The sequence below is a fragment of the Populus nigra genome, chromosome 8 (genome assembly GCF_951802175.1).
Source record: "Populus nigra chromosome 8, ddPopNigr1.1, whole genome shotgun sequence".
NCBI classification, from domain to species: domain Eukaryota; kingdom Viridiplantae; phylum Streptophyta; class Magnoliopsida; order Malpighiales; family Salicaceae; genus Populus; species Populus nigra.
The window spans coordinates 19,790,333-19,803,916 of NC_084859.1; the positions used below are offsets into that span (position 1 = coordinate 19,790,333).

The following is a 13,584-nucleotide window of genomic DNA, read 5'->3' on the forward strand; positions in this document are numbered from 1 at the left end:
GCATTGCTCTCTATTTATAATGACATGGATTAATGTACTGGGATCTCCCACGGTTTTTTTTTTTTTAACAAGATAAGCGACAAGATCCCTTTTTTCAATGTTAATTTAAACAAAAATATTAAGTTTTATCCTTGATCTTTCTATTTTTGTTTTAAAAACAACCTAAAATTCTTTTTTTTGTTGTTGTAAAACTGTTATTTAAATCAATTTCAAAATAATTAACAATGCATCGGTTGCGCGAGAACATGCAAGCCAAAACAAATAATTATAGATTCCCGAGGTCGTCTGACAGCCATTTGCTTAGGGAGTTTTGGATGTCGGGAAGAAATTAATTTGATGCGATGATAAAATTTTTGTTTTTATACGATGAGAGAAATGTTAAGACCCAGCTAAGCGGTGATCATAGAAGCCGATTAATCACCAAATTCCTGACGTGTTTAGGTTAATAAAAAAAATTGGATGACATTATGTATACGAATATTTAAGGTTCATAAACAATGGTATTCTGGCCATGATTTGCTGAATACCTTGTTGAGAGTAGTAGTAGAAGGAAGTGTGGCCAGATTATTCAACGACCGTTTCTCATTCTGAACCATATTTTTTTTCATATTTTAGAATAATAAAAAAAATGTTTTAAATTAATATTTTTACTAATTGAATATCACGTTGATTATATTTTTTCTGTTTTATTTTTCAACTTTATTGGGGGAATTGAAGTAAAGATAAATTTTCTTTGGTTGTGAACAGAAGGGCCTGGTTGATTTTAAGCATAGAAAAATCAATTGAGAGAGATCAAAGTTTTAGAAAATAAAAACTCATGGAACAGTCTCATGCTGAAACTTTCAACGGATACGACCTTGGAGTCTGGTCTGCTCGATGGTTAACTTGGGGACTTGAAGTATAATCAAGGTTGAATTTACTTTTGAATATAGCTGGGAATTAATTCAATATGATTTATAGGTCAATTCATAATTTGATTAACCTAATTAAACTCATGTTATATAAGATTAAATAAATTCTTTTTATTACTCAATTGAAAACTACATACAAAGAAGGTTCCAATCGAATTATAAATTGTTAATATGATTACATTAGTTCTCTTATTCGAATAATGCTAATACTTATAAATGTTGTCAGGTATTCATGATTATAACTTATGTTAACAACAAATCAAGTTTTTGTCATAGCACATGTGTCGGTTATACCATACGGTTTGATTAACCTAATTAAACTCATGTTATATAAGATTAAATAAATTTCTTTTATTACTCAATTGGAAACTACATACAAAGAAGGTTCCAATCGAATTATAAATTGTTAATATGATTACATTAGTTATCTTATTCGAATAATGCTAATACTTATAAATGTTGTCAGGTATTCATGATTATAACTTATGTTAACAACAAATCAAGTTTTTTTCATAGCACAGGTGTCGGTTATACCATACGGTTGGGCTATAAAAGTGTCAAGTATTTGTTGTACTAAGAGTTATACAACATAAATCTAGATTAACCATTTAACAAGTAAAGTATTAAAAGTGAACAAGATAACAAATACAAAATATGTTAGTATCAAACATTAAAGTCCATGTTAAGTTTATACTATACTTATTTTTACACCATTAGTGTAACCTTTTCACCTTGACATAATAAACTTAGCTAAACATATAATGAAAGAGAGAAACATAAATAAATAAGATTAGAACATAAATAAGCTATAAGTTAACTAAGTAAAGGAAAGGAAATGAAAAACATAAACAAGATATTAATATAAACAAAGCTTAAGCATTACAAAAAGAGAAAGAGTAAGAACATGATCTTGATCTGAAAATCAAGATGCCTAAATGCATGGTAAATGCCTCCTTTTATATGCCAAAATTTGGAACTATTGATTTGATGACTAATTGTTGAGTGGGTGGCCACATCTTGATTTAGTGACAATCTTTATCTTCTTGTCTTAACAACACGTCATTGCTAACGTCAGAATTTGAATAGATTATCCTCATGAAAGTTTTATGAAATTGTCCCATCTTTCCAACAAAAAAAAAAAGATTCGGTGCATTTGGACTTCTAGAACTCGAGATATGGGCTAAACACTGAACAGTGTCTAGGCTGTAGGACAGATTCTGACTTCTCCATTGTTGCTAAGATTTGGACTTCCAAAGAACATAATTGAGTTTTGGACTCATCATGAATGTTCTAGGCCTATGTCTAAGCTTTCTAGCCATATAAACTAAATTAAAATCCAAGATCTACAGCTCTAGATATAACTCAATAACTAAATAGTATTCCAGTTTGGACTGAACCAGCTTCTCTTTTCTAAACTTAACCCTCTCTTTGTCTTTTTAATTTTAGTAGTTGAACTCATCAATTAATCATTTAATTTATGTGATAGACCTATATTTAAAATGAGCATTTACCATAAATTAAAACTATCTTATATTATCAGACTTGTTATTATAAAACATGTTTAAGTTAGAGAATTTAATGATACTTTAAGTGTAATATGATGATATAAAGTCTTGATAAAAATGCATTTTTAAGTACCAATCAAGATGCTTAAGTAAATATTTGATCATGTGATGAAAATAACTTTTTTATTTTTTTTATTTAATTGCATGGCAATAAAAATGGATATTCATAAAAAAAAGATAATGATTTAAATTATGGAAAAATATGTTTTTTCAATCAAAATTCTCTTTTCTTATTCATGTAATTTTTTTGGTTTTAATATATATATATATATATATATATATATATATATATATTTGTTAGAAGTGTGGTTCATTGAGTTAGAAATTAAGGTAATTAAAAATAAAATTCAAAAAATTCTATTGATTTGAAATAGAAAGGAAAAAAATGTATCTCTTTAATCAAAATTCTATTTTCTTATTCTTGTTTTTTTTTCCAAAGCATATCTTTTTATATTAGAAATATTAATTTTTAAATTAAAATTCTTCACAATCTTAAAATTAAATCTCAATAAAAAAACCTTGAATTGACAACTTATAGGAGAATGTATAAAAAATATATAAGAATAGTAAATTCAAGAAAAATCAAATCAATAATTAAAATAAATAAATAAATATATATTCGTATTGAATGTTAATGAGAAAATATTTTTAAAGCAATCAAGCTTAATAGGTTCGTATATAATTATTAAAAGAAGTAATTTTTAATACTACCACGAAAAGCTATATTATTATTAAAAAAATACAAAGTAATATGATAATATTTAAATATCATTTTAATAAATCTATTTAAAGTGAATCTTATTGTCGCACCCTCCCGAGAGCTCGACGTCGCGGCGACACTTCCTTCGTTTGCGGGGGTTGATATTGGGGTCTTTCTGTTTTGAAAAAGGGAGTCGCCACCTAGTATTATGGTCACTAGGAAACCTAACTGGTCTTTCAGAGATTCTAAGGCAAGGGACTGGTTGCGTAAAGGGAAGGTATTAGCACCCCTAGTACGCCCTACCTAAGGTAAGCTGCTTGGTGTTTGATTTGCCTTATAAATGTTATGGTGTTGATGTTCTCTAATCCCATCACTTTCCTAAGATAAGTCGGCTCTGATGAACGAAATCTAGGGTGCTTTAAAACCTATTTTTTTTGTCTTAGTATTTTATACTTTCACAACTGGTAAACCGTGGAGTAAAAAAAAAAAATTGAAATGTCCTCGATTATAATCAAGGCTTCTTTCAAGGATATGTGCAGATTTATTATTCCTAGAAAATTATTTTGGATATTTACCACTCCGGGTTTCTTTATCCAAATATTAACAGTGAATAATAACAAATTATCCCCAATAATATTTTGGATATTCGTCCTTTAAGAATTTCTTTATCCAAACATTAGTGGTGAATAATAACAAATTATCCCCAATAATATTTTGGATATTCGTCCTTTAAGGATTTCTTTATCCAAACATTTGTGGTGAATAATAGATGAATTCCCCCAAAATAAGATTTTTATATTTTTTGGAATATTGGCCAATACCCTTTGGATTTTTACAAACATGTTGTAAAATCCAGAAATGCAAGAAAAATGATTTTTGTTGTGTTTAAGAAATCCATGCGAAAACACATTTTTGAAACTTCAAATATTTGTTTTTTAGATAAAAGACGTAAAAACAATGTTAGGGTATTGGCCGTATGCATGAAAACAATACAATTTTTTTTTAATAAACATTTTTTTTTTGTTGACGAAAACCGGGTATTTTCATACCGGATTTGTATCTTTATAGTACAAAAATACAAACTTGCAGAAAATCACAGATTTTTTGAATACATATTTGAAGAAAACTTTTGAATGGGCCATACCCGGCCCAAAAGGAAAATGGGCCGAAATCAGCCCAACAACATGGGCTTACTTTCTACAGGGTTGGACTCAGCCCAGCAGCATGGGCTGGGCTGGGGTTCCAGCCCGTTACTGTACACCAGAATAGTAACCGGGGTTACTGTGCATATGCACAGTAAGTAACTAGTGAAATAGCATTTCACTGTTCAAGTGAATTATATTGCACTTGAACAGTGAAATGCAAGGAAATGGTGCATGCACAGCGACGAGAAGGAGAAACAAACCTGGTGGCAGAAGCGATGTTGAAGACGATGGCGAACACTCTCTGTGATGCTGGTGCCGGTGGAGAGGCAGCCGACGAGGTCTCCCGGTGGTTCTGACGGTGGCAGTGGCTGAGAAGCTCAATGTCAGCAACTGCTTTTCTGCAGTATTTCTTCTCCTTTATGCAGATGCACCCGCCTCTATTTGCCTTCCTCCTTTGCTTCTGTTTGGTTCTTCTTCTCTTGATCACGGGTGTTTCCTTCTGTCAGCTGTTCGCCCTCCTCAATGTACAACGGTTTCACTCAATGGTGGCACGGCGTGTGGGAGACAGATGATGAGCTTTTCTGGTTTGTCTTTGGCCAAGGAAAAGAGGGAAAGAACGGCGCTGGTTTAGGTGGGGTGAGAGGCTGAGAGTTTCGGTCAGCTGTTGTGGGGAAGAAAAAAAAATCAAAAGCCCAGGGGGAGGGGGTTGGAGCTGGCGGCCGGCGTTGGAAGTAAAGGAAGAAATCTGCAGAAATTGGGCGAAAATGCTGGTTTTTTGGCTGACTTTGGACCCGATTTTCTCCGTCCCCAGGTCTTCAACAGAGATTCTATTTATAGGTGGTGTAAGAGGGTCATATTGTCTATATTGGGGAAAATTTTCAGCCCTTGATTCGACTCGAGGAATCCAAACCGTTGGTTCAAAGTGTGCACCTCGAGCTGCCAAATTTGGCAGCTCAAGGCTGTGAACTGCCCGAGGTGGCCACTTTGAGCCACTCAACGGAGCCGTTTATAAATTTGTCGACCCGACCGGACCATTCTCCGGGATAAAGGGGTTTCAGGTGGACATGTTGGCGCATGTTTTGTCGGATTTGAAGGCCAGACGAGCCGGAAAATGCGCCTAGAAAGCAGCCACTCGGGCAGCTTTTTGAGGAAGAAAGTGAACAGTAACAGGCGACATGTCACCTGGTTTTCCCTGCTCTGTTTTCAAATCAGTCCTCCAGTTTTTAATTTCTTCAATTTGGCCCCGGATCAAATCCAATACAGCCCCTCTGATTTACGCGCCTTTTCCAAATTGGTCCCTGGTTTCGGATTTTCTCAATTAAGTCCCTAATTGGCCATTAAACTTCAATATTTATGTAATTAAGCCCCTGATTGGACTTAATAAATTCCTAAAAATTATAATATGGCCCCAGAACTTTAATTTCTTCTAATTAAAGCCCAAATTGACTTAAAAATCAATTTTTCTTGCAATCAAATCCTCTATAAATTGAAAAATAAAAATCCAATTAAGTCCATAAACATCCAAATTTGGGCTTTTCTCCTCAAAATTCAAATTTTCCTTCTCAACAGGGCTCTCATCCTTCAAGAATATACTGTCAAAAATCAAATCTTTGTATTTTTAACCTCCTTGACCAATTTTCCGACCATTTTCTGAGCGCTTCTACCTCCTGTTATTTTTCTAACCTCCTTTGGCTTTTTATTTTTATTTTTTTGTGGGGACCCAAAAATAGGTTACAACAGATGCCCCCTCTTTATAATGCTTACGGAGCAAGGGTTTTGCGCAGTAAGTTTTATAAAGATAAACCCAAAACGGAACTCCCGAAACTGATCTGGTCGAAGTTGGATTGATCTGAAACTTGTCTTTTACAGCAATCCTCCTCAGCCCCCAAAAACTATGATCAAAATTTAGTCATCTTGAGATCCTTTCTGGCCATCTCCTTTGAATTCTCACTTCAGTTTGATCAACATGGAATTCCATCCGAGATCCCTTCTAGCGGTCTCTAAAAAGTCATATTTGTAGTTTGTCCAAACTGAAATCCCATCTGGCGATTTCCCTTGGCCAAAGCTAAAATCGGTATTACGGTTGGGTTAACCTGAGATCCCTTCTGGTGACCTCCTTAGCCAAAACCTATATTTGTAGCTTACTCACTTTGGAATCCCATCTGGTGATTCAAAACTAAACTCTGTGGGGTTGGGTTAACCTGAGATCCCATCTAGCGATCTCCTTTAACCACAACCAAAACAACAAAATATGTGTGGCCTCATTATGATGGGTGACCTACCCGAGTGGAGAAGGGGAAGAGTGGTCTCATTCTTATGGGTGACCTACCCAAAGGGGAAGAATGGCCTCATTATTATGGGTGACCTACCCAAGTAAAAAAAATGGAGAATGGTCTCATTCTAATGGGTGACCTACCCAGAAAAAAATGATGGTCTCATTATGATGGGTGACCTACCCAAGTGGAAAAGGAAAGAGTGGTCTCATTCTTATGGGTGACCTACCCAGGGGGAAGAATGGCCTCATTATTATGGGTGACCTACCCAAGTAAAAAAAGATGAAGAATGGTCTCATTCTAATGGGTGACCTACCCAGAAACAAAATGATGGTCTCATTATGATGGGTGACCTACCCAAGTGGAAAAGGAAAGAGTGGTCTCATTCTTATGGGTGACCTACCCAGGGGGAAGAATGGCCTCATTATTATGGGTGACCTACCCAAGTAAAAAAAGATGAAGAATGGTCTCATTCTAATGGGTGACCTACCCAGAAACAAAATGATGGTCTCATTATGATGGGTGACCTACCCAAGTGGAAAAGGAAAGAGTGGTCTCATTCTTATGGGTGACCTACCTAGGGGGAAGAATGTGAAGTGCGGTCTCATTATAATGGGTGACCTACCCAGGTGGAAGATAGAAAAAAAATGTGAAGTGGTCGCGTTATAATGGGTGACCTACCCAAATGGAAGATGATGGTCTCATTGTGATGGGTGACCTACCCTAAAAAAAATGGTCTTTAGAAAGGGGTCTCCATATCTGGAGACCTGCCCGTTTTGAATTTCAAAAGAAAACATCTTACCTCGAGGAAATGAAACAGTGTTGGTTCACAATTCATATTCTTTTCCGTAGCTACGTTGACTCGAGACTCTGTCTCTTGGTGATTCCCAAAAACTTGGGAACTATTTTGGCTTTCATCCCACCTTTCCTGCCAGGTTAGTGTTATGACAATATAGCATGCATGTTTTTGTTACCTATCTTTGGAAACATAGGTCCCCCTTTCATCGTAAACTTCTTCGAGCTCTTGTTTCAACCTTTTCTCATGAACCGAAATATACCATATCCTCTTAGTGAAGAGATCTCTGGTTCCTTATGGGGCCCTTTCTTGCTCCATTGAGTATTGTGCTTTATTATTATTTCAAAAGGAAAACTCAAAAGATTTGGTTTTGTTCATGAAAACTGAAACTTTCAATGCAATTGGCAATTCTCATAAAAGATGTTTTTTTAGAAGTTTTATGGTATACCCTTTTGGGCTTTGGTTCACTATGGACCCCTATATGCACTTTGTACACTTCTTGCCCCCAGTGTGGTGTGCATAAATATGCCAAGTTTAGATTTGATTTGGTTCTCTCCAATTGACGGAGTCATCTCCTTAGTCATGTGTAAGAAAAGAGTTTGTTTAAGTAAAAGATTTCAAATGCTATGAGATCATGCTTTTTATGAAGAAAGGTTTTTTTACAGAGAAAATTCATAGCCAAACTTTATTTTATTGATTGGGGGATTACGGAATACATCAAGCGTAATATTTCCTTACAGAGTCAGAATTCACTGGCCTAACTAGATCTTCTCCATCCATTCTAGACAACAGCAAAGCTCCTCCCGAGAATGCTTTCTTCACTACGTAAGGGCCCTCATAGTTCGGTGCCCATTTACTCTGATCTTCTCCTGGTAACGGCAATATTTTCTTCAGTACAAGATCTCCTTCGTGGAATCCTCGAGGTCGAACCTTTTTGTCGTATGATTTGGCCATCCTTCTTTGGTAAAGTTGATGATGACAAATTGCGGCTATCCTCTTTTCACTGATCAGATTTAGCTGTTCATATCTAACTTTTGCCCATTCTACCTCTTCCAGCTCAGAGTCTACCAGTACTCTCAATGAGGGGATTTCCACTTCTAAAGGCATAACCGCCTCCATTCCATATACCAACGTGTATGGGGTGGCTCCTGTTGAGGTTCGGACTGCAGTGCGATACGCATGAAGGGCAAATGGCAACATCTCATGCCAATCCTTATAGGTGACTACCATCTTCTGAATAATCTTTTTGACATTTTTGTTAGCAGCTTCTACCGCACCATTCATCTTTGGTCTATACGGCGAAGAGTTGGAATGCTTGATTTTCCATTTAGCACAAAGTTCTATTATCATCTTGCCATTGAAATTCTGGGCATTATCAGTGATAACCTTTTCTGGTGGACCATATCGACAAATCAAATCTCTCTCAATAAATTTCTTCACTACTTTTTGCGTCACATGAGCAAATGACCCGGCTTCTACCCATTTTGTAAAGTAGTCGATAGCCACGAGAATAAACCTATGACCATTGCTGGCTTTTGGGTTTACAGGTCCAATCACATCAATTCCCCACATCGCGAAGGGCCATGGAGATGTCAAGTTAAATAGAGGAGCTGGAGGGGCGTTGATTTTGTCACTGTATACTTGGCACTTATGACATTTTCGGACATAGTCGATGCAATCCTTTTCTAACGTCATCCAGAAGTAACCGACTCTTTGTATCTTCCTAGCCATCACGTGTCCATCAGCATGGGTTGAGCAAATCCCTTCATGGACTTCTCGTAATGCTTTTTTTGCCTCAAACTCATCCAAACATCTCAACAAAGTCCCGTCGGATGATTTCTTATACAAAATCTCCCCATCAAGATAAAAATCCATTGCCAACCTCCTCAAGGTCTTCTTGTCGATTTTGGATGCCCCCATGGGATATGCCTGGTTTTGGATGAAATTCTTGACATCATAGTACCAAGGGTTTCCATCCACTTCTCTTTCGACTGAGCAACAATGAGCTGGGTTATTTCTGATATTGATGTGTACTGGTTGTACCTTGTGCCCGAAGTCTATTTTGGCCATAGATGCTAGTGTAGCCAAAGCATCTGCAAAGTGGTTTCCTTCCCTTCCTAGATGGGTGAACTCTATTTCCTCAAATTCTCCAGTCAGCTTAGACAGGTATTCTTGGTAAGGCCTTAGCTTCTCTTCCTTGGTTTGCCATTCTCCTTTTATTTGGCAAATGATCAGCATTGAGTCTCCATACACATCTATCTTTCTGATGTTTAGCTCCAATGCAGCCTCTAAACCGAGAATGCAAGCTTCATACTCAGCCGTGTTGTTGGTGCACCCAAACTGTAGCTTGACTGAAACCGGATACTGCTTCTTGCCAGGAGAGATTATCACCGCACCAGCTCCGTTACCACATGCATTTACAGCACCATCAAAGTACATAATCCACCAATCTGATTTCTCTTCCTCGATTGCAAGCACATCTTCATCGGGAAAGTCAAAGTCTAATGACTCATAATCTTCCATAGCATGGTCAGCTAGGTGATCGGCAATAACGCTCCCTTTCACAGCTTTCCTTGTCATATATACTATGTCATACTCAGCCAATAGAACTTGCCATCTTGCAATTCGGCTAGATAGATAGGGTTTTTCACAAATGTACCTCAACGGGTCTAATTTGGAAATTAACCACGTAGTGTGATACAACATATACTGACGTAATCTCTTTGCAGCCCATGTCAGTGCGCAACACAACTTCTCGATCTCAGTATACCTAGACTCACATTCCGTGAACTTCTTGCTTAGGTAATAAATGGCCCTTTCCTTCCTTCCGGTTTCATCGTGTTGCCCAAGCACACATCCCATTGCTGTTTCTGTTACCGTTAGGTATAATATCAATGGCCTTTCTGGCACAGGAGGAACAAGCAGGGGCGGATTCAACAAGTATTGCTTGATTTTCTCAAAAGCCTCTTCGCACTCTTCATTCCAACTTCCAGGGTTCTTCTTCCTTAACAAACGAAAGATCGGGTCACAAGTCGTGGTTAATTGAGATATAAACCGAGCAATGTAATTCAACCTTCCTAAGAAACCTCTCACATCTTTCTCAGTCTTGGGAGGTGGCATAGATTGAATAGCCTTTACTTTGTCGGGATCTACTTCTATCCCTTTATCACTCACCACAAATCCCAACAACTTCCCAGATTTCACCCCGAACGAACACTTTGCCGGGTTAAGCCTCAACTTATATTTCCTTAGTCTTTCAAACAATTTCTTCAATATTTGGACATGATTCTCTCCCTCTCTAGATTTAGCAATCATGTCGTCCACGTATACTTCAATCTCTTTGTGCATCATGTCATGAAACAAAGTCACCATAGCCCTTTGGTAGGTGGCCCCAGCATTCTTTAAACCAAATGGCATGACTTTGTAGCAAAATGTTCCCCACGGTGTTACAAAGGTTGTCTTCTCTTTATCCTCTTGCGCCATTTTTATCTGATTGTAGCCTGAAAATCCATCCATAAAGGAATATATGGAGCTGCGTGCTGCATTATCAACTAACATATCTATGTGTGGTAGAGGGAAATTATCTTTAGGGCTAGCCCGGTTTAAGTCCCTAAAGTCCACACAAACTCTGATTTTACCTTCCTTTTTGGGTACCACCACTATGTTTGACACCCACTGTGGATACTTGACTACTTCCAAAAAACCAGCGTTCCATTGCTTTTCAATTTCTGCTTTTACTTTGATTAAGATCTCCGGATGAGTTCTCCTTAACTTCTGCTTAACCGGCTTGCATCCTTCCACCAGTGGTATCTTATGTACTACGATGTCCGTATCCAAACCAGGCATATCTTCGTAGGACCAGGCAAAGACATCTACGTAATCTCGGAGCAGTGCAATCAACTCTTCCTTCTCTTCCGGAGTGATCAAAGTCCCTATTTTCAGCTCTCTCTTGATTTCTTCATTACCCACATTTATGGTTTCAAGTTCCTCTTTAGCGGGCCTCCAAGCCTGTTCATGTTGTTCTATTAATTTTGTGAATTCCCATATGTTTTTCTCCTCCCATTCCTCATCTTCTACAGCTACTATGTATTCTTTAAAGTTTGGCCATTCATTCTCAATGTAAAGTGCAGGTGTTGTTGTGGAGGATCCGCTTTCAGGGTTCCTGAAAGCGGAAAGTGATGTGTAAATGCACAGTAAGACATCAAGATGAATTTTGAAAATGCATGATCTCATTAAAAGGAAAGGATTGGCTCAAAAACAAAAATAAAATCCAATTAACATCTTGAGCCTCGATTGTCAATGAACAAAACAAAACAGAAAGAAAAGGCAAACAACATAGATAAAATTATAATCCAACAAATCATTGTTGATTACATTTTGAAAACCAATGGAGCTTCTTGGGTCTCCCAATTCTGGAACTTCTCTCCTTCGGCTAGCTTTCGAATGAAAGTCCTGTCGGTGACTTCTTCCAAAATGTGGATGGTTAATTGTGGCAGCTCTTCATCCTTTCTTCCAGATTCAATTTTCTCAGCAATGTTCTTGACTTGGTCTTCCTCCAGAGTGTTTATGTTCATTGAAAAAAACTTCTGAAAGAGGTTTCCGTGTCCCTTATCAGGTTGCATCACATATGCGGCCTTTGGAAAAGAAGTCCTGATTGGAGGGATGACTAGGCTTTCTTCTTCAGGCTTCCTTCCTTCAATCCTAGCCATTCTTTTCTCCCTTCTTGCACCAGCAGCTCGCTTGTAATCCTCTTTCTTGGGCTTATATCCAAGCCCAAACCTCTGTTCTGCAGCTTTCAGCTTGATTATATCAATCCATTCAAGTTTTCCTTTCTTGATGACATATGGGCAAGGAATCTTGTGCTTCAAAAAGCTTTTAGCGGCCATTTTGGTGGCCTCCGAGAGTTCTGGTTTTCTCACCACAGTGTTCTCGGGTACCCACTCGGTATTCACAACTTCAAATGCATGAAGGTTTCCATCCTTACAATCTTCGGCTTCAATGAATGGAACCGCCACATTTCTTACCATTGATATAGTCTCCTCAGCCTTAACAGAAACCAGAACGCCATTGGCAATGTACTTCAAACATTGATGCATCGAGGAGGTGACAGCTCCCGCAGAATGTATCCATGGCCTTCCTAACAACATACTATAGGAAGGGTGGATATCCATCACTTGAAGGGTTACTAGAAAGACTTGTGGACCCACAGCTAGTTCGACCTCAATTGTCCCTATCACTTGCCTTGGTGAGCCATCGTACGCTCTAGCCGTCATCACACTGGGTTGCATGTGTGAGGGATCCACTGGCATTTCATCCAGCATATGCCTTGGTAACACATTAAGGGCTGAGCCGTTATCGATGAGAACTTTACCAATGAGACAATCTTTGCATCGGACTGTGACATATAAGGGCTTGTTATGTCCAGTTCCTTCAGCGTCAAGTTCATCTTCCGTGAAATATAAGTAATTGGCAGCATGGATCCTCCCTACTAGATGCTCCATAGTCTTTTGTTCAATATCTTGGGGTACGTAGGCCTCATTTAGTACTTTTTGCAAAGCATTACGATGCGGCTCGGAACTGAGTATTAATGACATGATGGAGATCTTGGCAGGGGTCTTCTTCAACTGATCCACTATACAGTACTCACTATGCTTCATCAATTTCAAAAACTCATTTGTTTCTTCCTCAGTCACAGGTTTATTCACCTCAAACTCTTTATCGAGGTCCAACACCTCCTTGCCCTTAGCCTTTCTTTGTTTCTCTAGTTCTTCAGGTGTGAAACAACGACCACTCCGAGTTAGTCCACTTATCTCAGTTCGGAACAGTGGCAAAGGAGTTTCAATATTCGAGGTATAACCATAATCTCTAGGCATCGCTCCATAGTTTGCTTTGTTTGCCATCGGGGGTTTAGTTAATACCAATCTCGATAGCCCATTAGCTGTTGATTGGATTCTACATTTCCCCTGATTCTCTATCATCTTGATCTCTTCGTTATCTCTTGCAGCCTCAATCCTTAGCTCTCCTAAAGTCAGCATTCTCGCAACCTTTTGATGAAACTCAATGCATTCATCAATGTGATGGCCTTTCTTTTTATGGAATGGGCAAAAATCATCTTCCCTTATGCAATGTTCAGATGGTTTCTCCAAATGTCCAGACTGTACCAACATTTCATACAACCTTGCCATGGTCACTCT

At 37.9% G+C, this 13,584-nt stretch overlaps 1 protein-coding gene across 1 annotated transcript; it reads right to left on the bottom strand.

The window, feature by feature from the left end:
• Positions 1 to 8,095: 8,095 nt before the first annotated feature.
• Positions 8,096 to 13,524, bottom strand: LOC133702006 (uncharacterized). Its single transcript, XM_062126190.1, has 2 exons — positions 11,776 to 13,524; positions 8,096 to 11,632 (listed from the first exon to the last, which is right to left on the bottom strand). The coding sequence occupies exons 1-2, from the start codon at positions 13,423 to 13,425 to the stop codon at positions 8,108 to 8,110; spliced, it is 5,175 nt and encodes a 1,724-aa protein (XP_061982174.1). The 5' UTR covers positions 13,426 to 13,524; the 3' UTR covers positions 8,096 to 8,107.
• Between the last annotated feature and the right edge of the window lie 60 nt (positions 13,525 to 13,584).